Below are 18,752 nucleotides of genomic sequence, written 5' to 3' on the forward strand. Positions count from 1 at the left end.
TAGCACAACATTTAGAAGTACAATATCCTGATTATGTTCATTTGTAAACTCACAATGCAGATGAAATCTGGGGATGAACTGAGAAATCTTGTAAAATGGACTGAAGAATATCCACATTGTTTCCCTCTGTGGTATGGAGGTTTCTTAGGTGCCTTGGCCATCAACCACCCTGAATATGCTAAAACTGTATACAGCAGAGGTGGTAAGTATTTGCATGCAACTGATTGCAGGAGACTCTAAACTCTGATTGTAAAAACCTGCCCCCACATTTCTGCTTAGAGCAGCATAGTGTTGTTCTTGGGCAGTAGTGTCATTACGGGATCACTACACGCCAGAGGGGGGTGACACACGGTATCCCCCACCTCCTCCCCTCCTTGCTACAGATCATTATTGTTCTTGTTGTTGTTGTTGTTGTTGTTGTTGTGTCCCTTTAAAAGTAGTTTCTTGGTGATGCTAGCTCTAAGAGGCAACCCTATCATGGGGTTACCTTGCCAAGTTTCTTGGGGTATGTGTGCTGAGACCGATAGCAGGTGGCTTGCCCAAGGGTCACTTAGTAGCTGAGCTGGCATTCAAAGCTAGATCTTAGGTTGGCTGTGATTTCAGCCTGACTTTTGTAACTCTTGGACAACCCCTCACCAGTCCTTGTGCCACCTGCGAAGAAAGGCAAATGGGGGGTCACTTCTATCCAGCAAAAAACAGTCTCTGCCCAGCTCCTTCTCCTCCTCTTCTCTCTCTCCCTCCCTCCTGCTGCCCTTCAAAATAACATGTCCGAGGCTTTAGGTTTATTCCACCTCTAAGTGATCTCTGTAGTATTGCTGAAGACTACAATCATGGTGATCTCAAGCAACTTAAACATATCCACCAAAGACATGCCTATCTAAGCTGGTTTGAGACTTCATAGCTGCTATAATTACCACATTCCCATCTCTTTCAATTAATATCTAGCTCAATGTGTGTGACAATGCACATAATGGAATTGAATTGGTTTATGCAACCATGGATGGGGGGGAAAATGTGTGGGGAAGCTAGAAATAGCTCTGTTGTCATAATCATACCATTATTTGATACTGTTTGACCTACCTCCATGTGATGGGCATAGCTGAATGGAGGAGAGAAATAAAGATGTACTCTGCCATAAGATGCCATAAAGATGTACTCTGAGATGATGAAGACATCTTGGTTCTCTGCCAGGATTGTACTTGCACATGCTGGCCTGAAAAGCTTTGAGTGATAAGAGACTATATATATGGTTATATTTATGAGATTGGAAGATCACACAGAACCTTCAATGGCTCTCTGTGACCCACTTGTATCACACTTTGTAGACATGAGTGTTCCTGCCTTGGATGCTATCATTAGTTCGAGTAAAAGATGGATGCTCTCTGGGTTATCTCTAGTTGTATTGCTTTGGGTAATCATATTGTGTAGCTTGGCGATGTGACCAGTTCTGGCCAATTAATGACTTAGTACTATGGGACCTACCAACTGATATTTGGATTATTATTAAGTAATATATGGCTATTAACACCCTTTCTGAGAACCAGCATGGTGTACTGTTTTGAGTGTTGGACTAGGACTCTGGAGACCAGGGTTAGAGACCTTGGGCAAGACACACACTCTCAGCCTCAGATGATCGTAATAGCAAACCCCTTCTGAATAAACTTACCAAGAAAACTGCATGATAGTGTTGCCTTAAGGTTGCCATAAGTCGTAAACCAGCATTCAAGTTACCTTTCTACATTTCTGCCTCTCTAAGGGGACATTTGATTATTGCATGTAAGGAGACAGTGTCAAACCCCTGTTGGGGGGAAAATCTGGATTCTTTGGTTCACTTTGTAATGTACCTATCTAGTATCTAATGTACCCTTCTTATTGGGAAAGATGGTGGCTTCTTAGTTCCAGGTGGCCTTGGATTATTCTGATGACTTGATTCCATACCAGTCTGGTTTCTGAACTACAGACGGGCGGAAAGTGCTGTGCTTGGGCCAAAATTAAGGTTCGGGAGCATGCAGCAACCGCACGCTCCCGAACTCTAGTTTGTAATGGCGGCGCCATCATAGTGGCCTCCGACCCAGATGGGGGCCACCATGATGACACACGCACTGCACAGCGTCCAAACATTGCTGGCAGGAAGTGGTATCACTTTTTGCAGCCCCTTTTCCTGTTTGCAGCACTGCAAAAAAGAAGCCACTTTAGGCAGCTTCTTTTTGGCAGCACGTCGATGCTACAGTGTGTGGCTGCTGCAGCACTGACTCAGGGCAAAGACGGGCAGTGTGCAGCTGCCTGTCTGTCAAGCCCCTTTGTCACCCTTTATGGATGACTTACTCTGCGGAGTAGCCAGAGAAAGTATAATACTATTTGTTCTCTTGGACCACTCATTGGCCTTGAAAACCATTAGCTATGGTATGGTATTTCTGGGATACCTGGCCAATGTAAAAGTGGGGCATAGTGTTGTAATATTTCTCTGAAATATAGCCTACAGCATCTGAAATTTGTTAGCAGTCTCCCATCCAAGTACTAACCAGGGCTGACTCTGCTTAGCTTCCAAGATCAGATTTCTTTTAATTTATTTCCATGATTTCTTTTAAGTTATTTTAGGATCAAGGCTAATCTGTATTATCATTCATAAAGAAATCAATTTATCTATGAATTGTGTGTATGTTCACTGTATTTTCATGTCCTTTTCTTATATTTGTCTTTATTATATAATTGAAATTATTAGTAACAGAGAAGAAAATCTAATTGTTTTCCCTTACTTATCACATTGTTACCCTGACACAAGGTGTTCTCTCTTGTTCTACACAGATCCCAAATGTCCAGCCTTCTATAACTTCATTGTTCCATGGATTGGTATGTATTTTTCATTTTTTACTTTTTTATGTTAAGAAAGATTTCTGCGGGAAGAGAATTTGCAGTCTGAAGTACAATCCTGCTTTAAATTTTTTAAAACAATAGGCTGCCAGTCATGCACGATATGTACATACGTACAAAATTAAATCCATATATGAAGAAGCTACTCTTAAAGGAGAGTGCAATTGCTCATAACTGAAGTGTTACAGGGATGCTGCTTATAAGGTAAGCTGCCCCAAAACTGTTCAAACATTAAAATCCTCACAGTTTCTATAGTTTAGAAAAACTGCACCTGCAGAACTAATAATAATAATAATAATAATAATAATAATAATAGACAACTGCCATCTATTTTTAAAATGATGAGTTATACAGTTCTGCCAGATATTAAGCCAGTCTGTTAAAAATTGCTGTGATTACAAGCCAAAAATATGCTGAAAATTGACACACTGATCATTATTTTTCCATTTTTAAAACAGGGATATCATGGGAAGCAGGGTGTTTTGGTGAAAATTACTGATCTGTTTATTGAGGATTGCTACAATAGGTTTGTTTTAGGGAAGATTTGGGGCTTGTTGGTTTGGTTAAGAAACAGTCCAAAATTGATAAAGATTCTCCTGCCTGCTCAAGCAAATGCTAGGAGCAATCCATTAGGAATATTTTAGCCCCATTCCCCAAATTTTCAGCTTTCATAAAAAATGTAAGGTTGGTTTTTCTCCAATTATTATTATTACTACCCCTGCCAGAATCTAGCTATGGGATCCTGGGAAATGTAGAAAAAATACCTGTGATATTTTCATATTCAGGTGTTTTGAAGAAGGTACAATATCCATGCAGGCATTCAAATTTGTTTGTGCCCCACAGATCTCTATGAGCTGTTAAGGGGCTAGCACCTTTGAAAGGGGACAGATTTCTGTAGAGCTAGAACATTCTTTCTCTGTTTTCAAAACTGAGCATTATATCATATGTATCTCTCATCAGGTCTTGATCCTGTACCATGAGCCTTTGAATGTGGTAGTTAACCCACTGTCTTTTGTTGGGAAATGTGAGAGATAGTACTAGACTTCTCAAAAATCAAATTGGGAAACCGAAGCTGACCAACTACCAGTCCCACACCGACCCACAGGCATATGATCTAGAAGAGAAAAGAAATAAGCTTAGCTTCTTTGTAAAACATATACAAGTAGCTTTACTTACAAATTGCTTGTCCATAGACACAGTCTTAAGGAGGAGAGATAGAAACAGAATAAAATGGCTATAAGTTAGAGTGGTACAGGAAGAAAGTGGAAGTTTGCAAACATGGATTAGCAGTCAGTGGGCACAGCTATGCAAAGATTGCTAACTCTTATTATTTTTCATGTCTTATGTTTCTCATCTTTTCCCTTTTCTTAGGAATGGGACTGCTGACCCTAAATGGACCAAAGTGGCAGCAACACCGGAAGCTGCTCACTCCAGGATTCCATTATGAGATTCTGAAATCTTATGTGACTCCAATGGTGGAGTCAGTCAAAGTGATGCTGGTAGGAAACATAATTGCCAATCTGCTGATACATCAAAAAGGGTACTGCAATTCATAGATGAAAGAATACCCAGAACACTAGAACTAATGCTTTGATAAATTCATAAATATAAAGTAGTGACCTCAGTCAATTATACAGGGAATCTAACAATATGGGGAAGAAAGCTGGGCAGCCCAAGACCTTGGCTGTAGATATGACACAAAATGTTTTTTTGGGGAAACTGACTAGCTTTTCCTCTCTGGTGCCACTATTCTTCCTTTTGTATTTGTTTTTATTTACTAATTAAGTAGTAATATACTTTGCTATAATTGGTGATCTTAGGGAGAAGTAATAAAAACAATTTAAAGTTAGTATACAGGTTGAGGCTCCCTTATCTGAAGCCTCACGTCGTGCAGAGGAAGTGACATCATAGGGCTGCATCGCAGTCCTTATGACGTTGCAAAGAAGAAGTTACTCTAGGCAGCTTCTTCCTGGCAGCGAATTGTTGGCTGCACCAATGACCCAGAAGAGAAAGGAGCCGCCCGTTGAGTGAAGATGCAACAATCAGAAACAGAACTGTTGTTGCAGTCCTTCATCTCAGCCTTGCTTGCTGGCAGGAGGCAACTGGGAATGGTGAGCCTGCTGTTTCCTGCCAGCTGAGCAGGCCTCCTTCACTTGATGCAGCTGCTGGCTATTAAAGAAGATATATGGTGAGGGGACCGTCAGGCCATGAGATGATACTTAGTTATGGATTTTTAATTAAGTATTTTCCAGGCAAGGTACATAGTGTTGATTATTACCTTTAAAGCCCTACATGGTTTGGTTTCAGATTACTTATCGGATCACCTCCTCCCATATAATCCACCTCATACACTCAGGTCCTCTGGCCAACAGGACTAGACTGGCAAGTGTCACTTAGACTGTGGAATGACCTGCTGACAGATATTCAACAGCTACACATGCTCTCTGAATTTAAAATAGTATTAAAGACCAAACTCTTCCAACAGCTCTACCCAGTTGATTTTAAATTATGAATTTTGTATTGATGTATTTTTAATTTTAGGTTTTGATGCTTTTTATGTATTCTATATTTACATGTTTTAACCTTTGTATTTAAATGGTTTTATGTGTTTTAATCTATGTTGAACCCCACCTAGAGCCTTGAGGAGAGGCGGGTAAGAAATAAAAATTAGGATATTGGCCATTAATATTAACCTTAAGCTTTACAATAATCAGTCACCAGTATTCTGAACTCAGTACTTCAGCTTCATGGTGTGTCACAATTTTATTTGTTTCTTCATTTCAATTTATAGTTGGAAGATATAAGTAATGATCCCAAGGGACACTTAATATTAATCAAAAGCTATCCAAGGGACAGCTATCCTGGTTTTGAGGGGAAAGCCTGGTATAAATAGTGATAACAATGATGCAGATGACAATAACAGCAACAACTTAATTAAAGTATGTGGATGCTGTCAAAAAGATAGATTCCAAGTTGAGGATAATTAAGAAAGGAATCAGAAATACAATGGATATCATAATTCCTTTATACAAATGTATGATACAAACATATTTGAAATATTGTGTATAGGTCTTGACACTGAACCTCTGAAGAATATTCAGTGAACTTCTCTAGGGGCTTTCCGTGTTAACTATTATATCTTTAAAAGGTGCCTCTGTTGATATGCTATGGTTAATTTCACTTTCACTTCTACCTTTGTGACAGACTGGTGGATCAAAGTCCCAAATGTGTCTGTTCAACAGAAAAGATACATGGAGTTTGTGCACTTGAAGCTCTCATTGCATATTAAATTATCCACCCGGCAACTGCTACCACCTAGTATCTCCAATGGAGATATTCATAGAAGATTGAAAAGGGAAGAATAGAGACTTGCCACCACTCTTCTAGCCTTGCCTTTTCCACACAACAATAGAAATTATAGATATCTATTTAGGAATGTAGAGATATCAACATAAAGCTACAAATCTGTGCACCCTTACCTAGGATTGGTATAGAGGTTTGAGTGTAGGGCTAATTCTCCATGAGATTTACACCCCCACTCAATCCTGGAAGCTTACTGGGTGACCTCGGGGAAGTCACACTCTCTTAGCCTTAGAGGTTTGTTTGATTGTTTTATTTCCATGCTACCTTTCTCCCAGAAAGGGACCCAAGGGGGGCTCACAACATAGAAACATCTCAAAAGACTTTGCAATAAAAATTTTAAAACAATTAAAAATCATCTGATAAAACAGTATTAAAATTAACACAATAAACATACAAAAGTTAAAAACATAACTAAAACACCCCCTATAAAACCACTTTGTCATGTTTATAAATAAATAAATAAATTTATGTATTAAAAAGGAAGGCAATGGTAAATCTCCCCTAAATCTTGCCAAGAAATCTCTATAATAGGGTCACCATAAGTCAGAGTTGACTTCAAGGCACATAACAAAATGCCTTAAACCTATGCATTAAACATAACAACAAAAAGCTATTAAACAACTCTAAATAAGCATGTGTAAGTTTGTACTGTTACTGGTATAAATTCTATTTCACATTTTCTTGAGATTGGTGTTAATTTTCAGTAAACTGGGAACACAAAACAGATAATGAAAAGCAATTGATGTCTTTTGATGGAGAACAGGACTCTACAAATTTGTGAGTGTGTGTGTTACATTTCTGTCTCTGTGTTTCATTGTAAGGAAAAATGGGAGAAGTTGTTATTGGAAGACCCAGAAGTATCAGTGGAGATGCATGAACATGTCAGCTTGGTGACCCTTGACAGTATCATGAAGTGTGCCTTCAGTTGCCAAAGCAACTGCCAAATGGATAGGTCAGTTAAAAATACCCTTGTGCTTTAATATAATACTTTTTCTGAGTAATGACAGTTAAAAGTATCATCATATTTGAAGGAGGTACTTTTTCTGAATATTGACAAATTGAGGTTAGCATGTAGTATAGAAAGGTTGTCAGGTCTTTCAAGTCTTCATGACAAGAATAAGACTTGAGCTTCCCTGGATTCATCTATGTTTTGTTTGTTTCCTTTTCAAAGGGAGAATTCCTATGTTAAAACTATCAGTGACCTCACCTTTCTGGTTTATCAAAGAGCGAAGACACCTCCATACCACAGTAACCTCATTTACTGGTTCTCTTCTCAAGGCCGCCAATTCCGCAAGGCCTGTAGATTAGCTCACCTCCACACAGGTATATCCTATTCATATTTCTCTGTGTCAAGGACCAGGAACTTGTAGTCTCTCAGATATCAGAAAGCTTACTCCTATCAACTGTAACCCTAGCCAGTGTTGAAGGATGATGGAAACTGAAATCTAACAATATGCAGAGAGCAGAGACATAGCCATGTTAGTCTAGAATATCAATGTGCAAAGTGATGTTCCAGAACCTTTTCTACAACTGTGCAAAAGAAGTTGTAGAAAAAGCTTTTGTAGACTTGTTCTACTTCCTCAGATTCTTGGAGGAACCATCTGAGGAAGCAGACCAAGTCTATGAAACCTTATGTTACAACATCTTTTGCTCAGCTGGTCTCAAGGGAGCTATACCGTCCCTTTGCATACTAATATGCAGAGAGTCACACATTCCCTATTCCTACTCTGTACCATGTATTCTGGTGTAGTATTTTTGTTCAAGTAGTGTTAAACAGGTATTTAATCAAGCCAGCATTGTATTTCTATTTGTTCACCTTTACATCTCATTTTTAAATTAAATGGGATTTTAGTTTTTCCATTGCAGACCCTCTCTTTTGATGTTTTTCTTTACTCTGGTTCTTCTGGTTTTTTTTTTCCTTTTTTTCATCTGACTTGGCACTGATCTTCAGTTATAAATTCAATACTAATTTCAGTTAACTGCATACTACTTGTCAGTGATTTCTCCAGTTCACCATTGCTGGACTATCTTATTTATATATAAATTATATAAATGTATATAAAGACAGATCACATCAACAGCATCAGGAAAACTGAATGTACCTTCCCAGAGATTAAAGCTATTATCTGCATGCAGAAGCAATCCAGACTGATACCACTTTAACTGTCATGGCTCAGTACTGGAGAATTATGGGAACTGTAGTTTTGTGAGATATTTAGCCTTCTCTGTCAGAGAGCTCTGGTGCCATAACTAACTATTATTCCCAAATTTCCATAGCATGGAGCCATGGCAATTAAATTGGTGTCAAACTGGGTTATTTCTGCAGTGCTGATACGGCCTATGTAAAAAATATGGTTTCTGGAAACTGCAGTGTAATCCTTGATTGGATGAAGGATACTTCTTTGTATTCTGTTTGTGCTTTTTACTCTTCTCGTCTCTCTAATGTAGATCAAGTAATTAGAGAGAGAGTAAAGGTCCTCAAGAATGAGCAAAAGCTTGAGAGGTTTCTGAAGAAAAGGCGCTTGGATTTTCTAGATATTCTTCTTTGTGCAAAGGTGAGTGGTGCAACCATTTCACAGGAGGCAAGGGGCATGGAAAATATGCACATTCATGCAAGGGTGTAAGAGAGATGTTGTAACATAAGAGAGATGGTTTGATAGAGGTCTCAGGGCAAGAGAGGCTGGCTGCTCAGTCTGCAATGTGCTGGATGTCTTTATAGAAGTGGGCCTTAATTATTTGCACCAGTATTTCATAAAGTGAGTCCTTTCAAAAAGATATATAGTCACTAGTGAGTAAGATGTGGAAAAGAGGTGGGAAACCTGATGATATGAAGTCGAAAGCTTTCACAGCCAGCATCCATAGTTTTTTGTGGGTTTTCCAGGCTATAAGGCCATGTTCTGGAAGAATTTATTCCTGATGCTTTGCTTGCATCTTCAGAGAATGGATGGCATCTTCAGAGAATCACAAAAAACAACCTGCTGATGTTTACATAGTTTAGACTGATCTTCCCTAAACACCAGCTACTATTGCCAAATCATGGGCATTGTAATCCAAATATCTGGAGGACTTCAGGTTCCATGCCTCTGAGGTGAGAGAACAATAGTCAGAGAAGGTTACTAATGCAATAGCTCGGGCTCCTATTCTGTATGTCATCTTAATATATCTCAGTAGTTGTCTCCACCTTGAAAGTATATATTAGTGATAAATTGTATTTGGGGGTTTTTTAAACCATCAAACTGATAGTCTTCATACATTTTTAGGATGAAAATGGAAATCCATTAGCTCATGAAGATCTACGTGCTGAGGTGGACACTTTCATGTTTGCAGGCCATGATACTACAGCCAGTGGGATTTCTTGGCTGTTTTACTGCATGGCCCAAAATCCTGAACACCAGCAGAGATGCAGAGAAGAAATAAAGGAAGTCCTGGGGGACCAAGAAACAATTCAATGGTAGGGCACAATATTCTTTTTAACTTTCTTTTAGACTGGACTGCTTAACTGCAGTAACACTTACATCTGGGGGGGGGGGCTTGAAAACTCGCTTTATTGAACAGGATCTCCCAGCCACCATGACCAGTTACAGTTCTGGGAATTATAGTCTAGAAAGTATAGTTGGCCCTCCTTACCCACAGATTTTTTATCCACAGATTCAAGCATCCATGGCTTGAAAATATTTCCCCCAAAAAGTATAAATTCCCAATAGCAAACTTTTATTTTCCATTTTATATAAGGGACACCATTTTGCTATTCCATTTTATTTAATGGAACTTGAACATCCATGGATTTTGTTATCTTTGGGGGTCCTGGAACCAAACCACAGCTGATACCAAGGGCACACTGTAACATATCCAGATTCTGAGAGAGATTTTATTTCACACTTTTTCCTCCTGAATAAATAGAAGTGGCATAGATGTGGAACACCTTTCCCATATATTCTTGGACATTTCTATTGTTTCTAAAACAACATAAAAGTTTCTCAACCTTCTAAATCAAATTATACTTTCCACTTCTGCAGTAGCCACTGAGATCAACTGTCGATATGAGTTAAGTGTTCCATAAACAAGATTTCCCACTGTTGTCACTGGTTCTTTTAGTTTACTTTACTTTACTTTTTTCTTTTTTCTTCTAGAATAAACAACAAATGTCAAGGACTGGGGTGATTCCATGATGAATCAATATGTTACATGTTTCCTTATTCCACACAATGGGAAACATAGATATATTCACATATGTATTGCAGGGTACTGCTTCTATCAGAATATTTACAAAATCTTTCATTTTTTAAATCAATGTAGAGACTATGGGATATATAGCTTTTAGCTATATACTTATCTAATTCAAATTGTTATTCCCAACTATGATCCCACCAGCTTTCCCCACTGCCTTCACGGACATGATAGATTGAAACATGGGAGAAAGCCTTCTCTGTGGCTACTCCCACACTTTGGATTTTTTTTCCCTTGGGAAACTAGGATGGGTCTTTTGTTGTCTTTTGAGTAACCTTTCTTTCCAATCATGCCTTTGGAAATTGATTTTTAACAATGGGGTTTTAATGATGCTATACTGTTTTTAGTATTTATTTAATACTGTTTTAACTTTCATTTTGTATATATCTAACTACCGTATGTGTGTTTTTATCCCATTTTATGCCTTTATATAAACTGCCTTGAGTCCTAATCCAGGAGAAAGGTGGGATATAAATAATAGAATGGATGGATGGATTGGAGCAGTGCCTCTCATTTTTACTGCTCCAACCAATTTTCAGTTTTATGCAAAAATACTCTGGGCCAGTCTATACCTGTCAGTCACTTTTCATATACACTTCTGACACTATGTACCAGTATGTAAGTTATTGTACAGAGGCAAAAACTATATCACAATGTGTGGGGGCCCAATTTACACATTACAATAAGCCAGGAACCTTCAGGAATCCTGGCATACCAAGGGAAAGCAGTATGTTGATATATGCTGTCTGAGTACTACTACTTGGGTATTTGTGGCTAAATATTAACACACTTCTCAGATATCATAGTTGACCCCATGTGTCTTTTTATTTTTAAAATTTATTTCCCGCTCCAAATCAAAATTATCCAAATCATTTTTGATGATGGAAGATTTTTGGACCTTTGACTCTTATACTATTTTCCTGTTCTAAATCTCTTTCAGAATGAGTTCATATAATCTTTTTCATGTTACTAAAACCCCAAGTGTACTATTTTTATTTTTATTTTTAATGAGGGTAACAGTGTTTACCAATATCCTATGTCAGGTCTAATTAATCTCTAATTCATCCAAACATGAAGCCTTACTTTTTAAAATGTGAAATATGTTTGGTCAAGTTTGGAGCTCTAAAAAAAATCAACTGTTGATTCATCTTTTCCTCTGTAAATTTTCCTGTCTCTCTCAATTATATACAGGGAAGACTTGGGGAAGATGACATACACCACTATGTGCATTAAAGAGAGCCTTCGACTTTACCCTCCAGTACCCCTGATAGCTCGTGTATTGAATTCACCTCTGATTTTTGATGATGGACGAGCCCTGCCAAAAGGTCAGCTTTTCACTTGCCATATTTAATTCTTTGCATAGATGAGAGAGAGAGAGAAAGAATATATTATGAAGCAAATTGTAAAATGTCCTTTATCAAAACAGCTATGAAATTAAAGTCCATTTAAGGGAAACATATGTTATTATTCCCAATAAAGCACCAATTAATAAAACATTATTAATTTCAGTGAAATAAGCTAAATAACAGGATTCAATTGTGCAGAGGCCCAGTTTTTAAAATACTGCTTACCGCTTTTCTAAGGCGAAATCATGTGAACCAGTTCTACACATGATTGAGAGTTCATAGTTCACATTGGGGCCCATCTTGGTAGAGATGTAAGAGAGGACCTTTTCGATTGACTAATTGTAGTTGTCTGAACATTCTTTAAAGCATTGTGTAGCAACCCATTACAATAGATGTCACCAAGGCAAAAGTGATGGTATCTTAATTTTTCTATCTGGAATGGGCAAAATTACCACATTAGTTTGCAGAGTTCCTAATAGTGAGACTATGAGTATACAGAAAATTGGGAGTATATTACAATGAATGGTTCTTCTTCTATTCAGGTTTCTTAGTTGGACTAAGTCTATTTGGACTCCACAGAAACCCTGAAGTGTGGAACAGTCCAGAGGTAGGTGAATAAAGGGTTTAGAACTGTAGAATCTTAGAAATGGAAGGGACCAGAAGAGTAACCTTGTCCAACCCGCTGCCATGCAAGTATAGCACTCCTAGAAGATGCCCACCCAGCCTCTGCTTAGAGACCTCCAATAGTGGAGAGTCTACCACCTTCTGAGGCAGTCTGTTCCTCTGTTGAACATCTCTTACAGTAAAATAAAGGTCTTCCTAATATTTAGGTGGAATCACTTTTTTTTTTATTTATTTATTTATTTTTTTTTGTAATTTCAATCCATGGGTTTGTATTCTAGTCTCTGGAACAAGAGAAAACAAACTGGCTCCATGACATCCCTCCAGATATTTAAAGATAGCTATCATGTCACATCTCAGTCTTTTCTCCAAGTTAAATAGACCCAGTTCCCTCAGTTGTTCCTCATAAGGCTTGGCTTTCAGACCTTTGATCATCTTGGTCACTCTTCTCTGGACTCATTCCATCTTGTCAACATCCTTCCTGAACTGTGGGGACCAGTGATGAACATAGTATTCCAAGTGAGGTCTGAACAAAGCAGAATAGAGTGGAACTAATGCTTCCCAACATTATACTCCTGTTGATGCAGCCTGGAATTGCATTGGCTTGTTTGGGGGTTGCATCACACTGCTGACTTACGTTTAGCTTGTGGCCTACTAAGATTCCTAGATCCTTTTTACATGTACTGTTTTCAAGCCAGGTGTCACCCATATATTTGTGTCCTATATTTGTGCTTTTAATGTAGTGCATGCCTAGTAGTACAACACACCCCAGATCCACAAAACAGCACTATCTTTATTGAGCAAAGCAAAAAGTAATTTGTTTTTTTAAAAAAAAATTGGGTCTGCATTTGGCATGTTTTACAGCATCTAAAACTTTTCCAAACGCAACTACACAGTAGATTCTTGATGACTTCTGTGGTCTCTGCCAAAGAAGAGAGCAAATAGCCTGACACTGGAGAGACAACCTGGAGGAGGTTTCTTTTGTGTTGCTAATGGAGCTTAAATTTTATATCCTGGACTTTATGATTCTTTATCTCTCAAAACAAGACATGGCCAAAATGGCGGAATGGCCTCTGCCTGCATGGCTATCCATCTGTACCATCTTAACTAAGAACAACAATAATGACATTCTGACAAAATGACTCTAACATTGCCATTTTTTTTTCTTTCCTCTGTATAATTTTTAACACCTTTGCCTGATGAAGAAGCCCTTGGAGCTTTAAAATCATGCACCATGTATTATGTGCATTTTGTTGGCCCAATAAAAGGTATCAGTGCTTTGTGGATTTTAGATATTACTGTACTTTGCTGTGCAGCCAATACAGCTACCCCTGGATATGCCTAGTAATGATCTGGTCTACTGAGAAAATAGTGGAAGAGCAAGACTTACTGAGAACTGCAATAACAAGTCTGAAAAACACTGGTAATAAGAGTCATACACAATGGGGAAGTGGGGGGGGGGGTGGAGTTAAAGGAAGCCCAAAAGAGGATAAGGAGATTGAATAGAAGCTAAATGAATCTAATGCATTTGTCTGCTCAGCACAAGATGTGTATCAAATACTTTTGTCTAAACAGATTCTTTCAAGAATGAAAAAATTAATGAGAAAAATAATGCGACAAGCTGCTGAACAGTGTCTTTGACTTGTCTTTAAATTTTAATTTAGCACCTTGGACAGGTCTTGTAAAGTTAGAACTAAAACATGGATCAGATTAAGGTCCAAAACACACTGCAGATACAATCCAGTTTGAGACCGCTTTAACTGTCCTGGCTCAATGCTAGGGAGTCCTGGGAACTGTAGTGTATGTGAGGCATTTAGACTTCTCTAAGAGAGAGCTCTGGTGCCACAATAAGCTACAGTTCCCAGGATTCCCTAGCACTGAACCAGGGCAGTTAAAGTAGTCTCAAAGTGGATTGTTTCTGCAGTGTGTCTGGGAGCTAACAACCCCACTGAAAGTTCTCCATGTTTAAAGAAATTAGATCAACAAACTGTGTCAAGAAAGTGTCCTTTGTGTATATGTGAAAAGCTGATTTTTTTTTTATGGTAGTGGGCACTTGCTATTACCTGACCTCAGACTAGGAGGTGGCACATGAGGGAGTTCCAGAGAATTACCATGTATCTGGTAGATTGTGAAGTAGCTCCAAGAGTGTTTGTGGCTTCAGTGGAGATACTTAAACTTTTCATTTTCTCTTTCAGGTGTTTGATCCCATGAGATTTTCCCCAGACAATTCATGTTTACGCCATCCCTATTCTTACCTACCTTTTGCTGCTGGGCCAAGGTAGTGCTATTTAAGGACTTATCAGTTAGATTGAGTTTGTCAGTTCTGGATTTATTTACACAGACAAACAACTCTTATTCAGATGTTTTGATATCACATATACTGGGTGGGGGTGCACTTTACCAGCCACCTCCTCCTCCTCCTGCTTTTGCAACTCCTATTTATATTTATCTAATAAGAATCAAAGAGAGTAATTGAGGATGTGGCTAAGGTTGCACAAAATTGGAAGTTGATGCATAAGCAACCATATAGCTTATTTAATGGTACTACTGTAGTGCACTCTATGTGGGCCTGCCTTGAAGATGATTCGGAAGCTGTGGCTAGTGTAAAATGAAATGACTTAATTGCTAAGCAATTGTTCATGGGGCTAAATGTATTTGGAGGAGTGTTCAACGTGTTGGATAATTCCTTCAACATGTGGACTAAAACATGAAAGGAAGTCACCATCCCAATGCCATAGGCACCACCAGCCGCTGCTGGATCATATCTTTCAAAACATAATACTGCTTCATCTTTTTCTTTACTCAGGAACTGCATTGGACAACAGTTTGCTATCACAGAAATGAAAGTGGCTCTTGCATTGACTTTGCTGCACTTTGAGCTGAAACCAGATCCAGCAAACCCTCCAGTTCCTGTTGCTCACATTGTCACACGCTCTGAGAATGGAATACATTTGAAGCTGAAGAAACTCCTTTGACACATGTAATCCTGGTCTGTGAGATGCCTAGCCACAAAGCTGGCCACTTTCCTAACTAGGACTAAAATGTGATACAAGACTCCAATCTAAAGTTGTCTATGGGCCGGTACATACCGTCCCTTAGCGACGCCCTCAACACGTGCTAGGGTTGCCTTGGGGCGCCCTGCTCACATGCCCCTGAACCCTAGCACATGACAAGGGTGCAAAAATGGCAGCGCCCTGTATACATGGGTGCTGCCATTGTTACACAAGTGCTGTGTGGCTTCCGCACACCACTGCTGATGCTGGTGCACTGGTTACGCCACCACCATGGCTTGAAAAGAACTCACTTTTCACGGGTTCTTTTTCCACTGGCAGGAAGCCACACAGTTTGGCGGCTCCATATGGTGTATCCATATGATGAAGCGCTGAAGGAGCACCATATAGCCATGCCACCATGGCTATGGCGCCCTTTTGAGGGCTTCAAAGTCATGCAAATTACCAGAATGATGTGTGACTTCATGTTCACTAAACAAGGACCTATTGGATAGAATGCGTGTTCTGTCAGTATCATTGAAAGCAAAGGTATGTTTCCATTCAGCCATGTTCTACCTGAATACTCCAGAAAACCAAAACAAACAGAAGGCTTATAGTGTAAACTAACGAAGAAGGGAGGGAACCAATGAGGTGAATTATAAATCTTCAATACTGAATGCAATGATTATAATGACATAACATTTTCTTGCAATATATATATATATATATGTATGTATGTATGTATATGTATATCAGTTAATAAAGCTCAACAGTGATAAACAAATCCTGAATACACTATCAACATTAAACCGGCTGTAGGAAATAACTCTTTTTGCTGGCAATTAATAGTCCCAATGGTGAGGGTGAAGTCTGTAGAATATCAGCAGTGGCAATATTCTGCTATTGCAGGAACAATCCAGTTCAAAACCTATGAAAATAACTATTTGTAGCCCTTATAGCAAAGATAACATTTCATTGCTGGCAATATCCTTCAAGAGTTGAATGTTTTCAACATTAGAAACATGGTAGGAAACTTTCAGACGGCTACCTCCGGAGTAATATGTGGCCATTTCGACTTATAATAGTCTTCATCAGCATTGCATAAATTTCAATTCCGGATAAGTATATCACTCTGCCATTCCATGCTTCTAAATGCATAAAGTTAACAAGCATTAGTAACACAATCTTCATAGTCTAGAAAGTACACTCAAAACAAATACCACAAAGCAAATAGCACCATTGTTTACCCAAATCATAGGACAGCTTGAATTAACAATAGTAGAATCTGGTAAGGGATTAGGAGTAACTGTATGTAGTAATATACCATTCTATTCAATGACCTACAGGTGGCTAACTAATACATTAAATCTCTTAAAGGTATATATAACAGAAATGCAATGTACTATGTCTCCCAATACGTAAACCACATACTAGGCTGAGTATATCAAAATATACATTACATATATCAATAGAATAAAATATTATGTGATGAATAACATTCATTGCAATTACATTTAAAATAGAGTTTCAACTTCATAATATCAAATATACTTCTGTCACAAATTGCTAACTGCCTCTATAGATTATAACATTGTATATAGCAAAGAGCTGCATAATAACTAAATCTGAACAATTTCATAGAAAAGCTGACAAATCTAACTGTTCATTTAGGCCCTTGGGTATACTAGAAGCTAAACTATGGATCCAATACGATTCTCTTTGTAGAAGTTTGGTTTGTTTGGTACCACTATAAAAAGGGCCAAACTTAACTTGTTCAATTGCAAATAATTTCAAAGAATCTGGAGAATGATTAAATTGTAGACAGTGTGTAACTAGTGGGGTATCTAAACATCTATTATGAATAGTGCTTCTATGTTCGGAAATCCTAGTTCTTAAATGTCTGGAGGTTTGTCCTACATAGATTTTTTTGGCAGGGACCTAAGATCACATAAATGACATCCTGAGAATTACAGTTAGTAAATGATTTCAGCTCATAACGTTCCCTTGATATAAATGATTTTATGTTTAATGATAATCTGCAACAACTACAATGTCAACATTTGTAATGTCCCCTGATGTGAAATGGCTCCTGAGCATGTACCTGGAAGTCAGTGTGAACTAATGAGTCTTTTAAATTTCTAGTTCTACGCAGGGCTATAATGGGTGCCTGCGAGCATCCAGGAATGTTTTGCACAATATGCCAATGTTTATGAATAATACATTTAATATGATGTGCAGCATGATTAAAAGTAAAAGAACCTATAATCCTATTACTAGTAGTTCTATTAGAAGGGAGAAATAACAAGGAACAGTCTTTAAGAGAAACTAGGAAAAGGGTGGCATCGCACTGCCCCTTCGGGGCGGTCTGTCAAGCCTCTTATTCCCCCCCCCCCCCCAAAAAAAATCACCGGTAAACCATATGAATACCATCTTTTTTCCTCCTCTGTTCAAAATTCCCAGGTTACAGTTAAAGTGTCCAGATTTTATGCAAACACTTGTGGCTACTGTAAACACTTGATAACTCTGAGCTTACCCTGCATCTCTTAATGAGCTGGATTTTCCTGTTCTTGTAAAGTTGCAGCAGAAGCATACAGGCTGCCTACTGCCCGGCGATGAGTGAATGCATCTTCTTAAAGAGGCACCTTGTGTCTATGCCTGGAGCAAAAGTAAAGCAATAATCTCCTATGTAACAATCAACCCTGACCAACGAACACTTGGAAGATATTTTGAAAACATCAATTTCAAACATGATTCTGGAGTACGATAAACTGATTGCTGACAAGAAGTGTAGTACGTCCCTGTAATTAAATGTTGTAAACAGTAAGAAAAACCTTTAAAGTGTATTAAAATTTGTACTGCTTAGCAAACTAATTTTTAAACATTAATGTGATTTCATGATGAGTAAAAATTATAAAAGGGGTGATTAACTGGTATTAATTGAAATTTCCCTTTTTTATTATATGGTTTATTTGCAAAATAGTTTACCGTAATTATTAATTCCACCTTTACTTGGAAAGTGAGCTGCTGAAAATCTATATGTGGCCTTTACCTACTTCCAAGTAAGTTCCAGGTCTGCTTTATTATGTCCCTGACTTGTGACCATAGTCCCTGGTCCCTGGTCGATTATGTTTAATAGTACAAATCTGTTTCTTATGTTGTTTACAAACCTAGTTGATAAACCCTGATTGGATCAAGCTTAGTTGTCTGAGTGGAGGCTTCATGTAAGGAAAACAAAACAATCCACATGTACAGTGGACCCATCAGCAGGCTCTGAGAAAACACCAAAGTGTTCAGAAGTACACTTGGGCTGCTGTACTGTGAATGAGTTATGATG

At 38.3% G+C, this 18,752-nt stretch overlaps 1 protein-coding gene across 2 annotated transcripts in view; it reads left to right on the top strand.

Moving 5' to 3' along the window:
• Nucleotides 1–15,552, top strand: part of LOC121927611 (cytochrome P450 4B1-like) — a 44,747-nt gene extending 29,195 nt beyond the window's left edge. For both annotated transcript variants that reach the window (XM_042461396.1, XM_042461397.1), the window contains 11 exons: nt 61–202; nt 2,806–2,850; nt 4,243–4,370; nt 7,056–7,186; nt 7,406–7,557; nt 8,683–8,789; nt 9,495–9,685; nt 11,653–11,786; nt 12,350–12,414; nt 14,624–14,706; nt 15,235–15,552. In XM_042461396.1, coding sequence (XP_042317330.1) covers nt 61–202; nt 2,806–2,850; nt 4,243–4,370; nt 7,056–7,186; nt 7,406–7,557; nt 8,683–8,789; nt 9,495–9,685; nt 11,653–11,786; nt 12,350–12,414; nt 14,624–14,706; nt 15,235–15,403 — 1,347 coding nt within the window. In that variant the 3' untranslated portion in view covers nt 15,404–15,552. The remainder of the gene's footprint in view (nt 1–60; nt 203–2,805; nt 2,851–4,242; nt 4,371–7,055; nt 7,187–7,405; nt 7,558–8,682; nt 8,790–9,494; nt 9,686–11,652; nt 11,787–12,349; nt 12,415–14,623; nt 14,707–15,234) is intronic.
• Nucleotides 15,553–18,752: the final 3,200 nt, after the last annotated feature.

This window comes from Sceloporus undulatus, chromosome 4 (genome assembly GCF_019175285.1).
Source record: "Sceloporus undulatus isolate JIND9_A2432 ecotype Alabama chromosome 4, SceUnd_v1.1, whole genome shotgun sequence".
Classification (NCBI taxonomy): Eukaryota; Metazoa; Chordata; class Lepidosauria; order Squamata; family Phrynosomatidae; genus Sceloporus; species Sceloporus undulatus.